Below are 14,062 nucleotides of genomic sequence, written 5' to 3' on the forward strand. Positions count from 1 at the left end.
TCATATCAGTTGTTACAGAGTGCATGGAACTAATAGACTTACATCTCCCCTCTGGAAGAATATCTCATGGAATACCTAATATTTTACAGCATTCAAGTAATACCCTTCATATATATATGTATAAAGCAGCTCTCATGTCCCAAAGAAAATAGAAAGTCTTACTTGGAAATTAATTAAGACTTTAAATCTTACCTTATTCCTTACAAATTCTTTGTTCATTAGACCACCCTCTACTTAAATTTTTTTCTAAAAAAAAAGCAACAAACAAACAAAACAAAACAGCACAAATCAAAAATAACTATGAGAAGACTGGTCAGAATCACAGGAAGTGTTTTAATGACTTGTCAAGCATAAAAATTAATGGATAAAAATCTTGATTGACATAGGAGTATGAAGGACTGTAGGATTTTAAAAGTGATTCAGTGCTGCCAGTGGCAGATTCTGCTTTATTTAAAGCTGCAGAAAGCTCTGTTTCCTGTATTGGAAGCTCCTTCAGCCCCAGCAGCCAGCAAAAGTTAATTCTGCAAGTTGTTTTAGGGGAAGAAATGGATGGTGGAATCAGACTCTTTTAAATAAAGAGAATCCACACATCTTTTAGGGGAAGAAATGGATGGTGGAATCAGACTCTTTTAAATAAAGAGAATCCACACATCTTTTTGTGTCTCAGCACAGGACGATTTAAATGACAGACACAGGTCATGTCTCCAAACCTCATTCAGCCACCACCCAACCCAAGGGATTTCTTCAGAGATTTTTCTTTTTTTTTTCCCTAAGGTCTCACAATTACCAGCTCTCTTGAGATAATATAGTGGCTTTCTATTCTTAGCTTATTTCTCCCCTCCCTCTCTCTCTCACACACACACACTTCCTACTCAAAACAAGACCCAGTGAAACCCTCTGCCCACATAGTTATAATTCCCAAGAGAACTTGCATATGCTTTTGTTTTGGGCAGTGACAATGTGCATATGTTTTGATTTCAGGCCCCCCCCATTGGCTCTCAGGCTCCACTTTAATGAAGACAGACCAGCTATTAAACTCACCAGTTTCAGCAAGCTATAACCCAGCTTCTAGAGTTCCTCTGACCTTGCGAGTTGGAGTGAGATTTTTCTAACATGTTGCCTGTTAAAGGGTATTACCGAGTAAATGTTTTGGGTTAGCAAATACACACATTTTCCTGTTGGTGTTTGGTTTGAAAAGTGTACAGTGCTTGGACTCTTTCATAACAAGCCTGGGATAAAGATCAAGAGTAGTAAATCAGATAAGTGCTGTGAAGAGGAACAGCAAAGTTACCCCTGAGCTTAAGTTAGTAAGAACAAGTCCAAGAACAGTGGAAATGGACAGTTTTTGTAGTTGCCATTCCTCATCATTAAAGTGAGTTACAACTGCTAAAAACAGAATACCCACAGAGATATAATCAAACTGATTCAATTAATTTTCTGTTTACTTGCACATAAACAAGTGATGAAAAATATTGCTGGATATTTTGCAGGAAATTTCTTAAGCTTTTCCTCTTCTTCCTAAATACTCCATGCCTGGGAGAGGAAAGAGTTTGGGGCAGTCCCAGTCAGCCAGTCAGTCAGACTTCTATCTTTAATAGAGACGTAATCATTTTTGCTTTAAAAGTTACATGAGTCACAAATCATCCCTGTCACGTGAAGCCAGACTCATCACAGTTGGAAGAAAAAAGGTGCCCCAAATGAAGTTTGCCACAGATACCTGAATTATAGTACTGTTTGGAACTGAAAGACAAGAAGATTCCACCTTCTGGAGCATAGATATCATGGATTCAAATTCCAGCACTGTGGTGGTGACTGGTAAGATTTGTATTTCATTCTTTGAGCCAGAGATGGTATGCACGCATGCTTGATCTTTGTCATAAACAGTTTCCTGGAGGGAAAAAGAGTAGCAAATGGTCATACTAACATTTCCAAATGGAAAATAACTTGCTGTGCCTTCCTAAGAAAAATCAGATGCATGTCAGAGGAAACAGACTGCAGTCTGCCCTCTTTACTGCCATCCAGTTTGGTTTGTTGTTCATTCTCTCCATGTTTTAATCTTTGTTGACATTCTCTCTGATCCAAACCACATAGCTCAAGGCAGTGCAGGCTACTATTAGATAAAGCTTACCCAAAAGAAGCTCTGAAGCAAGAAAACCAGGTTGCATCACAATGTCATACAGTCAGTGTCCAGAATTAGAGCAGCACATGGCCACTTTCAGGGGCTCAGTTTCATGGCAAGGTAAGGGAGTTTTAAACAGGAGATGCTGCCTCATCACTGCTAAACTAAACCATCCCATTTAAATATACCAAAGGAACATGTCTGAACATGCAGCACAAGGGACCAAATTTGGAGTTTCTCTTGCTGGCTCCAGCTAGTGCAGCATCACAGAGGCAGAACCAGCAGCTCAGAGAGGGCTGAGCTTTAAAAGGTTAAAGCTCCTAAGGAATGCTGTTCCTCTTGTTGCCACTGGCTCATCTAAGGGCAATCATTACACATATCTTGACATGTGAGTTGCTGGATAATTTTCCACTGCAGGTCATCTGAGGATATAGGAACGAGGGTGAAGCTACATCAAAGAGATTTGCATCTTGCTGTTTTCAATTAAACACTTTTTTTTTTTTTTTAATAGCTGCAAGATGGGCAGAACTAGTCTGGCTTGCTCCAGCTGTAGCTGCAGATGAGCTGGATGGGAGTGCAGGAGAGGGCAAGAGGTATTTGCTAACCTCCTAAAAGGCTGACAGTCTGGTTCTCTCCTATGATATTTATGGCACATACCCTTGTTGGGAACACTTCTTAGCACCCTGTTAGTTTTTTCCTCCCTTTTGATCACCATTTATGTCCAGAAATCTCCTTGGTCAAAAAGCTTTAAACTAGTTAAGACACACGTGCATCTTCAATCTACTACAGAGATTATCACAGCATGTCTCTGTCACATTTTCACCTGCTCAGAATATAAACCTGCTGGCAGGGAGCCCAGTTTATTACATGGAGCCCAGTAGCATTCAGCCAGTTACCTCCACATTGCTGTAGGTATTGCAGTAAAACTCTCATACATTTCCTTATTTTTCATAGCAATTTTATCCTAAGCAGTAGTTTCTTAGGGCCACCACTGACACAAGTGTTTCATTGTGATCTACTTAATAACTTTACTATAATTCTGCAGTTCTGCACACACGGGTACAGAAACTTGTACAACTACACCTCCAAAATGGAGCAGGTGCCATCCAAATTTTCCTCTCAAAGCAGAGTGGGAAAATGGAGTTTTGTGTTTCCTGGAAATGTGAAATGAGCACCATTTTCTTTGTTCCCTCACCATAGGAGAAACTCAAACCTGGAGAAAATATTGTCCAAAATATAAGCTTTTCATAACATTAAAGAGAAAAGATGGAGCAGTTATGAAATAAATATTAACAAATTAAGAAATGCTTAAAGTCTAGCACTAATTAAGCTGTCACAAGCCTGCATTTAGGCTTAATTGTCTCCACATACAAGTAGCTTTCACTGTGCAAAATGGCAATCATCTGCTGTCAAGTATTTACTTGTCCATTTAAGGATTTTAAATATTTAAGAGTTATAGCATTAAAACCATTTCACAAACTCATTTTCCTGACACCCAATATCTAGGACTTAGCAACACTCTGGATTGAGAACATTAATTGAGGTTAATAAAGATAGTGGGAGTTTTCCTTCAAACTTTTTAATGACAAAATGTCCATCTGCTCAAAATTAGATCTTTTCCCTTTTTATTAAAAAAAATAATTCTTTCACAAAAAAGATGCATAAAATTGAATGTAATACTTTGGAGTCAAAGTGTTCTTTCCTCTTTTCTCCTCTCTTTTCCTGGGGGAAAAAGTGAAGACATTTTTCCCAGCATCACAAAAACCCATATTTTCCCAGATAGAAAACTGTAAGTTTTCATTACTTGCTATTAAAATAAATCACAGATTAAATAAATTTTACTCTTTGAAGCATTTTCATTAAATATATTTTCGTATCTTCATCTTCATGAGCTTTAACAATAAGAATGATACATTAACTGTGCCTGGGAGTATTTAATACCATAACTTTTAGTAGTGTTATTTCTATGGATGATGACCCTTCCCCAAAAATCATCATTTACATGATCTGTCCTATTGGAGATACATTTTAACCAGCTCCAGTTAAGGCTCTCTCTCAAGAAAGCCTTGACATGAATGGATATTGCAGGATTAGTTCTTTTATTGGTGAATACACAAATTGAAAATACTATTCCCTTAAGAGTTATAAAAGCTAAATCCTATCTAAAAAGCTCAGCCTCCATAACCAAAAATAGGAAGATAAAGATCAAATATGTGTGTGCACACATCAGCACCTAATCTGCAGTTGTAGAGTAAGCACAGGTTAAAACCACCTTTCTTTCTTTTCAGGTTTTGGTCCCTTCAGACAATACCTGGTTAATTCCAGCTGGGAAGCAGTGAAGGTAGGCATAAAAAAAAAAAACAAAAGGAGGGAGGCATTTTATTTTTTAGACATCCCAACACAAACTGGTTTTAAGCTTTCCATTCCCTTTTCATGACTCATTAAACAGCGTTGTGCCTCATGGAGCAGACACCCAACATGGAACAAAGAGGATAATGCAGTAAAATATTATTTTACTTGCATTATTTTTGGTGCCATTTAAGCACTTTAAAATATTATTCTTTATTTAAAAAATTTATTTTTATTCATTGTGCCTTCTCTACAACTATTGCATGTGCCACAGGTTATGTCTGTCTGCAGTGAACCATCACCTCTCCCACCACAGTTAATTTTATCCTGTCTGTGTGAAGTGATTTCCTTCTCACACAGGTGAGTTCTCACTGCCTGCTTCAGGAACACAGAACCTAAACTGTGCCAGCTGGTGATTTCCTTCTCACACAGGTGTAGCCTATTGAGTTCTCACTGCCTGCTTCAGGAACACAGAACCTAAACTGTGCCAGCTCTAAGTGTCAGTTCACTTTTCAGCTTTGGCTTCCACTTTCAAATGACAGTGAATTCTACAGCTGAATTGAAAATAAGGTCATTCAGAAGGGTTTTTTTCCCCTCCATACACCTTGACTGGCAATAGCAACTCTCAGATGCAGTCTTGAAAATTCCTGCTTGTTTCCAAAATCTGTGTAGTAGAACAAATTTAGCTGGGGGATACAAAGACATGGTTTGGATGCTTTCAGCATCACCTGATTCATTCTCCCTGTCACGGACAGCAGCCTTTTCTGGAGTTCAGTTACTCTCATAAGGTACCTATGAACAGAGTTATTGTGAGAGGATCTTCCACATAAGTTTTTAGCAATCCCAAGGTAGAAAGGAGGTTACACAATGAAATCTGAAACTAGTGGGGGAACAGTCAAAGTAGTAAAATTAAATTGGAGCATTGGTCCAAAATGTACAAGAAATGACAGATAATATTGGTAAAATGGAAAGTAAGACATGTAAAACAAACCAAGGGGACTGTGTTCTATTATGAAGACTGAAACAAATCCATACCATTTTTAATGCTTTTGGATGATGAAATGAGAAAGTTAGCTATAGGAAAGTATTAGTAGTGGCAGAAAGGTGATGGCTCTACAGGACTATAACCACAGTACAAATTTTGGTGACAGCTACTGAATAGCTGTTTTGAAAATGAAGTGCACTCAAGCCAAGATGATTGAAAAACAAAAAGCCAGTATGTTTTTGCAAAGACCAAAGCTATAGTAATTCCACCTAAACATACATCTTTTCTATTCTAGCTTTGTTGGGTGAAGAATGCTGAGTGCAGCTTGGTGTTTGGTAGAACAAATCTATTGCCCCTTCCAAGTAATGAGGGATGTTATCCCTGTAGGCTAACAAGAAACAAAAATACTTCTGTGATACCTTTCCACACCCCAGTCATGACAGGAGACCCGTAAATTATCCTAACTCCAACTTGACATGTGCCCTAAACCACAAATATTTGTCAGTTGACAGTGTTCTTGCTCATTATTTCCTGATTCCTATTGGTTCTAATTTTGGGTGCAAGACCATCCTCTTCTGGCTGAAAATAGAGCATGTTCTTTATCTGCAAGCAAAATAGCCTCGAGCGAGAACGCACCGATGGGATGAGTTTTCTGTAACAATGCCACGAGCTGGCCATGCCAGGGAGTTGCATAACAAGGGCCACAGCATTCCCTAGCAAAACAGATGTCAGTCCTTGTGCATGGAGGAGAACAAATCCATTTCACTCTGATGTGGCACCCTCTATGTGGAATTAATTTGTATTCAGAGTGGGGATGCTGCTTTGGTTTCCTACTCCCTGGCAAAGGTGGTTAATTCAGCCAATTCAGAGAAATTTGCTGCAAATCTGGAAGCACTTTGAATTTCGATGGGCTTCTCCACACTAAATAGCAATCTCGTAGTATTGTTCCATTGGCCTCATTCATGGGAGTAGCCCTATGATCTTCAGGAAGCTTATGCACATATATTAAATATAGCAAAATTTAGTAGTTACATCTGGAAGTAATCCTGTCTTGGCTTGGGGTACCTGCATAGATCAATGGAGTGACATAAACCCTCCTGCCAAGTCTCTTTGCTGTGAACCACGCAAGTGTGCACTCAGATTCATCCTCAGTAAGGTGATGAGCAGCCAGAACAAACCTACTAAATATGACTGGTCAGGCTTAATGCCTTTGTAGCATTACCCAGAACTATCCTCATTATTACCCCAAAATGCAGTAGGTGCTTATCAAAAGCCTGGATAGCACCCTCAGTGATGATGTAATGCTGATACACACAGTCTTAGAAGTTCACAACCCAGAAGGATCTTCATACCAAAAGCATCTGAAATCCTGTAAAAATACATTTAACAGTTCCAGTGTCCTAATTCCAAAGCATAGCCTCACTCTCCATGCTCTTGAAATGGATCCTTGGCCAAAGAACCATGGCTGCCCTTCTATGAGCAATACTTGCTCTTACTCACAACTGCTTCCTTAAGCTCCATCACAAGGAGCTGCTGATGGGATCAGCTGTGCTCCTGAACATGTCTTCTTGCTCTAGGGAGGATCAAAGATTGATCCAATGAGCACAGCCCATTCCAATAACTACATCCCTTCTATGTCCTCATTGGGCATGCAGAAAAATATTACTTCTCTTACAAATTAACTATGTACTACTACTGCCTTTTTGGTGAACAAGCCAATTTCCCTTGAAGTCCTCAGAAATCCAAAGATAAATGTGAGTAAAACTCTACAAATCTCTATATTTACTGGTTTAAAAAGGGTATTTGTCCTGAATTTCCTCTTTAAGAATATGAAGATGTAATTTTCCAAGAAGGTGAGGAACTCACAACTCCATTGTTTTTGCGTGGACCTAAGTTCTCATGACAGAGACTCACACATGGCATTCATCAGCATTGCATTCTTCATCCATGGAGTTTTTGTTCCTCAGCAGGTACCCTTCGAGTGTTCAGGGAAAAGGGGATCAAATGGACCCAAAAGCACAGACAAACCTGTCAATTCAAGGTCATGGAGAAAAGCTTCAGAGCTCTTACAGACACCATCACCTGGCCCAGCATGTCTAGCACTAGAAAGACAGCTTATCTTTTAGAAACCTGTCTCACTAAGCTTTTCATGGTTCTCATAACTTCATTCACCTGAAATACCCTCCTAAAATATGCACGAAAGCTCTGCCAGCAACACTTTTAACTCTGGAAGTGCAGGACATTCTCACTAAAGGAAAACACCACCAGGTGTTTACTCTGCATTTGTTGACAAATCAAAGAGTTACCACAATGTGTTAGTGCTGCAGCACCACATGGGACCTTCAGAATCCCAGATCTCCTGATTTATTTATTCCATGCTACAGATTAACGGTCCCACCCAATAACCCGTGATTCAACCCTGTTGCTGTGTCTCCTCCAGAAAGTTCTGTCTGCAGGTTGGCAGTAAAATGACCTATCAGGGCACTCCACCATCAAGGTCAGAGTCCCCAGTTAACAGGGCACAAATATAAGTTGACTGACAACATTCATAGTAATTAAACTGTTAGTGCAAAGAACAGGTCACATTTCCAACTGCTTCTGGGAACTATGTCTGCTATCAGGAGATGAGGATCAGGTCTCCCAGCACAGTTTTTCATCCTGCCACTGACCATGTGGTCTTTGGAAATCTGTCATTTAATCTGTCTCTCCCCCTCTATGCTTTAGTTTCATTATCTGTGAAAGTAAGACATTGCTATTTAGTGTCTTCGTTTCTGTGTTGGAACTTTCTTACATCCCTGAAGTTTTAAGAAGGTATCTACAGGTTTAGAAAAAAACCCAACAACTTAAAACAACTAAAATTCCAAACCCAACACATAAACAAAACCCCCACTAATCAGCCACACAAAACACCTTTGTTTGCAACGTCCTTGCAGTCTGGCTGGGGCAACTGAAACCTTCTGGTTTCCTTTCTGCACCAGCACGAGCAGTTCACAAAATTAACACATGCAACCACCTTTGCAGCAACCCAAATCAGTGAGAACTCAGGCAAAATCAGTGATGTTTTCCAGAGTTTTCTAGAAGTTCAAGCTATTTCCAACACACAGAGTTTCCAGCACAAACCTGAGCACAGTGCTGTGCAAATCGCTTCTCTTTGGACCAGAACACCAGTGGACCACAACTCACAACAGCTCAAGGTCAGCAGCTGATAATGCTGGATTTATTCTCCCTCCTAGAAGAACTTCCCAAGAAAGAATCTTCATGTTTTCTTTCGAACCACTCTTCCCACAAAACAATCCTCCAAAACTCTTCCCCTCCTTTAAAATTTCCTTTCCTCTTTCAACTACAAAATACAGGCACTTGTTTACTGAATTCACTCACCAGAGTGAGCTCTGGTTTCCAGGTGCAGTTACCCTCCTCTAACCATCCATCTTCAGTCTCCCACTTTAAATGCAGAATTGGTTCTGGTTAAGGCTGAGACAAGGAGCAGCCTTTTTTTACTTTGCTCCGTGTTTACACATCTGGTGTCACAGGGTGTAAACCCATGGCTGGGATTGTTAGACAACACAGTAATACACATTATTGACAACATGCTGAAATTGCTTAGGACATAGAGAACCATCTTCCTTTGACACAAATTCTCTGCCATTTGCTATTGGCCAGCTTCAGTTTGGTCCTGCACAAAAGTATTTCTGTGTGTTTCTGCCATGACAACTGGTGACAACAGAATGTCTCGACCCAGAGAGCACGAGAGAACAGCACTACAGCTGGCTTTGGGTCTCCATGTTCTGCACCAAAGTTAGGGGTAATCGAGTCCTCTAAGCCTTATAGTTTGAAAGAAAGACTCTCATTAGATGTAAAAATTAAAAATGCTTTGGAAAAGAAAATGCTAATTGTGAACCAGCTGGGGTTTTCTTGTGTGGAGGCTGAGGCACAGTACAGCATTCTTCAGCGAGATGATGCAATGGGCTCTCAAAGACTGTCAGCGCCCACAGGAAAAAAGGCTGGCACTGTTCTCCAAATGTGTTTACTTCCCTGCAGGCATTGTTTCCTTGCTTGTGTCAAATAGTTTATTGAGCACAGCTAATCAATGCTTCCGCTGACAAGAAAATTGGAACAGTTTATATAGGAAGCAAGTGTGGAAGGGCAAATTTCCCAGAACTGTGGGCCTCATTCGCATGGGCATCCTGAGTGAGAAAAAAAACCCTGAGAAGATGATGACAGTGATTACAGTTACAGGTCTCCTGGACTAATCAGACACCTCCACTTTTGCCTGTGCCCACTTAAAAACCTAACCTGTACCTTTGGTAGTGGTTTACTCAAATGGAACAGGGGTTTTCAATCACCATTCTATTTTCTAGGACAAAGCTTCCCACCTCAGATGAATTCCTTCTGCATCCTGCCACTGCAGCTGTTTACCTTCTGCTGAGGCCTAGGCCTGGTTTGTTAGTCCTGTTCCACTGACAAAATCATTTCAAGTCACTTCCATGTGACATTTCTTCTCCAGACCATGTTCCAACCACCTGGCCAACCTGCTGCTTTGAAGGGTACCCTTGTTCCATTTACCTCAGTTCTGGGCATGATTTTTTGTTCAGGACAATTGGTCCTCTGTGGAAATTCAACTGTACATAATTGACAGAGAAGTAACATCTCAGTGACATTTCCTTTTACTAGAGAAACGTTCTAGACCAAAAAATAAATTAAACTCATTCTAAATGTGACTTCCTCGTGTTGACAGTGACCTTCAGCACAGCTTACCAGAACCTGGTCAAGCCAGCAGATCTCGTCTTGGTTTTGTCTCTTGGCAGTGCAGTTTTTCTACCAGATCTTTCAGAGAAACAGCTCTTACCTACAGCAAAGCCTGTTTAGATGCTTTCATGGGTGGAGCTTTTCTGAGAGACACCGCTTCATGGTTCTCCAGGGACCAATCCCAAAGCAATAACCCCTCCCACCCACTGGAGACTGAGCATCTCCTTGGAAAACACAACAATGGCTCCACACGGACAGACGTGACATTAGGAAACTGTTTAGCACATTTTAGTCTCTTCCAGTTAAAAGAGAGGGAGCGACCACAAAACAAATCTCATTGCAAACCAATGTTCAGGAACCATGGGCAAAGGGTGTAGCTCTTTCAGGTGTTTCCTCAGTTGAATCAGCCCAGTTTCTTTATCACAGTCAGAAATCCAATGCTCCTTCAAGTCCTCAGTGGCTTTTTTTGTAAACACAGGAGCTGTCCAAGAGAGGCCTTGGTGAAAACATTGATCTCCAGATCATGCAGCTGCCAGTGGTTTACCAAAAAGCAAAGGAGCAAGTCTGCAAGATATGGACAACTCTTCAGCCACTGGTGGGTAATGATGAAGTTAAACAATCTCCTCCCCTCCCCTGAATACAATGAAAAAAATCTCCAAGAGAGTATTGCAAAACATCAAACTCTGGGAAGTGACTATTGAAACTGTGATCAAGGTTCCAAGCTGAAATTCAGTGCACACACTAATTAGCATGCTGGTTTAACCCCGTGCCAGTTAAACAGCATAACTCATGCTGAACAAAGGGAAGGAAAATATCTACCATGAACTGCAAAAAAGGTACTGCTGCTCTGCAGTCCTGACTAGACACAACAAAAACTGCAGCCTAATTTGGTTCTCATTTATAACCTTATCAAAGTTTTCTTCAGACATGAGCAAGACTCCCCACCTTGAAGCCAGTAATTCACATAATGCTTGGACCTTTTGCATCACATGTTTTCAAAAAGCAGGTGTCATTTTTAATTTGCTATTATTCCCCTGGTGGGAAAAACCAGCTTACAGTTCACGTTGGGCTGGCTTCGTCCACCACAGCGCTCATCATCCTGGAGCAGTGTGGGAAGAACAAAGGCTACCAGGAGAGGGATGCTTGTGGTTTTCACCCAGAAGATGCCTGCTGTGTGCTAGATGGCCCAGAAAAGATTGAATCTACAATTAATATGAAGACTCTCTGGAAAAACATCTCAGTGGAAGGGATTGATATCATCCTTTCCAGAGATGCGGGAAGGTAAACGTCGCCTATCAGGGGCTCACAAAAACAACTCAGTCTGCTCATTCATGAGCTCTCCTCCAACCAAAATCACTCCAAAGCAGAGTATTCAGAGGGGCACAAGTACGAAACTGAGATGATTTTAAATTTTGTGTAAAGCAGCCTTCATGAAAAGCTACAGCCAGTAGATATTTTTCCATAGATTTGTAAATTCCAAAAGAAACAAGCTCCAACATAGCACACCCTGTGATGAGCAACTCAGTAAACCTCAGCTATTAAGAGAGCCTGAAAACAATACAGACTTGTAGCAGATTTTAATCTATTTTTCTCAACTGGGAGGGATACAAAATGTAAACAGATAGATTGGAGAACAGCAATTACAGGTACTGTTAGAACCAGGCCTGTGATCTCATTATGTATTCCAGTAGCACGGAAGCAATTTTCTACTATGCTAGTCTTCACTGGAAAGGAAAACAAACCAGTAATTTTTATTTTATTTTAAATAAAAATCAGCTAACATTGACCCTTAAATTCAAGATTTGCACCTGAATTTTAAAAGGTGGAATGATCAGAAAAATCCCTTCAGACAGGGAGATTTTATGACTTAGACAAAAACTGTGTTACATGGTTGTAATTTCCAGCAGGGTGTGTTACCTTTCCCACCCCACAAGAATGCCTGTCTTGTGATATTTTTTTTATTTAAAGTTCTTTGTGGGTGGGTGTCTGAGAAACCAAACCATCAGATAAGCAACATTTGTTTCTCAAACTTGGTTTATTTCAGCATTTCCTTTACTCACTAAGCAAATATGTTCTTAATAATTTCATAAACCAGATCTGGTTTGGCTGCTTAGAATATTTAAATTAAACAAGGTTTACTGAGCCTTAATTCAGGTTTCTGGTTTTGTTTTGTTCTTAATATTGCAGGTACATCTGTGATTATACCTACTACACTTCTCTGTATTATGGCAATGGAAGAGCTGCTTTCATCCATGTCCCTCCATTATCTGAGTCAGTAACAGCAGAATTTCTAGGAAAAGCATTACAGACCATTATCTTAGCAATGTTAGAACAGTGTGGGGAACAAAGAGAGATGGATCACAGAGGGGAAAAAAGATGATTTCTTAGAATGTAACTCCTTACCTCTGAAATGAAGCAGATTTAAAGATTATTTAAAACCCACACACAAAGGATTTTATAGCCCACATTATTTTCAGTGAAATTTCTTTGCAAACTCAACCATTTGCATCTCTTAGAAAAAGCTTGAGGGGAAAAAAGCAAAATGATTGGTGGTTCATATTGCTAACAATAAAGTTGTTTAGATTTCAGAAATTGTGATACTGGATTGAAAACATTTTAGATGCTTAATCCTGGTTCTGTTGGTTAGAAAGACATCAATAAAGACTTGCTGACCCCAGATAGATGCTCACAGCCGTAAGGACTCAGCAGAGGATGGATGTAACAGAGATCCCCTTCAGCCCCTGTGTCCAAAGTTCAGCCCACAAAAAACCTGGGTATGGGAGAAACCAAAACACACTTGGAGATTCTGGTATGTGAAGTTTTACAGTTCTCACTTACTGACCTGCTGTAGCTGCTGCTTTCCACATCAGCAATGGGCTCTGAGCTAGAGTGACTTCAGAGAACACAAAAAACTGGAAACCAGCAGGATCTATAATGCCGTTGATAACTTGAGTTTCAACCCAAAACAGCCACTTTCCCCAAATTCTCAGTGCCTGTCCCAAGGGAAAACCCCTTAGTCCTTCCACAGAGCACAGCCCAAAGGCAAATCCAACAGCTAACCTGTCCCAAGAGAGGCAATCCTGAAGCACTGTGCTGTGGTGAGGATTAGGGCACGTGAGGTTACCTACAGATCAGGCACCAAAGGAGATCCCAAATTGTAAAACATGGGAGCAGACTCCTCCCCATCTCAAGCAGCTCCATACAGATGTGCTGGGTACCACAGAGGGTCACAGCACCGCCCTTCAGCACACAGGGAATGTCCACACTCTCCTCTGAAATCCTGCTGCCAGGACACAAGGACGAGATGGAATCAGTCAGGAACAGCACAGCAGCAGCTTAATCTGGACACCTGGGATTTCCTGAGAGAAACAAAAGCCTGTTCCTCAAGCACCATCAGTAAAAAGGACAAGAGACAAATGCAACAGCACAGGCAGCTGTTGGGGCTTCACGCTGCCACCGAGCCTTGTTTTAGTCAACACGCTGGTGCCAACAGTCTGAGGAACTGGAAATGCCAGGATAATGCTGGCTTTCTGGCCACTGTCCTTTCCAGTGTTACAGAAAGCTGAAAACCAAGTGCTTGCTGGCTGATTGCCTCACATGGGGATTGCTCTGCAGGTAAATAAATAACTAACAATGCTCACCTTATTCACAGGAACCGCCTCGTGCAAAACTGCTCAAATGTCAGCCATGAAGGATCCAAAAGCTCAGTGTCTCGGATGAAAATGCTTTTGATTTCAACCAAACAATGGCACTACTGACTCCTATTAAGAGTAGCTCTATTAGATACAGACAGAAAGGGCAGAGGAAGACCAGAGCAGCTTTGCCCTGAGTTTTCTAACCTGTACTCGGTTTGCACAAGGAGC

At 40.7% G+C, this 14,062-nt stretch overlaps 1 protein-coding gene and 1 long non-coding RNA gene across 2 annotated transcripts; one reads left to right on the top strand and one right to left on the bottom strand.

The window, feature by feature from the left end:
* Positions 1-1,040: 1,040 nt before the first annotated feature.
* On the bottom strand, positions 1,041-2,265 carry LOC121343298. The gene is made up of 3 exons (XR_005953683.1): positions 2,129-2,265; positions 1,718-1,888; positions 1,041-1,120 (listed from the first exon to the last, which is right to left on the bottom strand). It is a non-coding gene; the product is annotated as an uncharacterized LOC121343298 (long non-coding RNA).
* On the top strand, positions 1,679-13,018 carry PGPEP1L (pyroglutamyl-peptidase I like). Its single transcript, XM_041418297.1, has 5 exons — positions 1,679-1,815; positions 4,408-4,460; positions 10,678-10,794; positions 11,251-11,480; positions 12,387-13,018. The coding sequence occupies exons 1-5, from the start codon at positions 1,782-1,784 to the stop codon at positions 12,577-12,579; spliced, it is 627 nt and encodes a 208-aa protein (XP_041274231.1). The 5' UTR covers positions 1,679-1,781; the 3' UTR covers positions 12,580-13,018.
* Positions 13,019-14,062: the final 1,044 nt, after the last annotated feature.

Source organism: Onychostruthus taczanowskii, unplaced genomic scaffold, assembly GCF_017590055.1.
Source record: "Onychostruthus taczanowskii isolate IOZ18803 unplaced genomic scaffold, ASM1759005v1 scaffold6, whole genome shotgun sequence".
NCBI classification, from domain to species: domain Eukaryota; kingdom Metazoa; phylum Chordata; class Aves; order Passeriformes; family Passeridae; genus Onychostruthus; species Onychostruthus taczanowskii.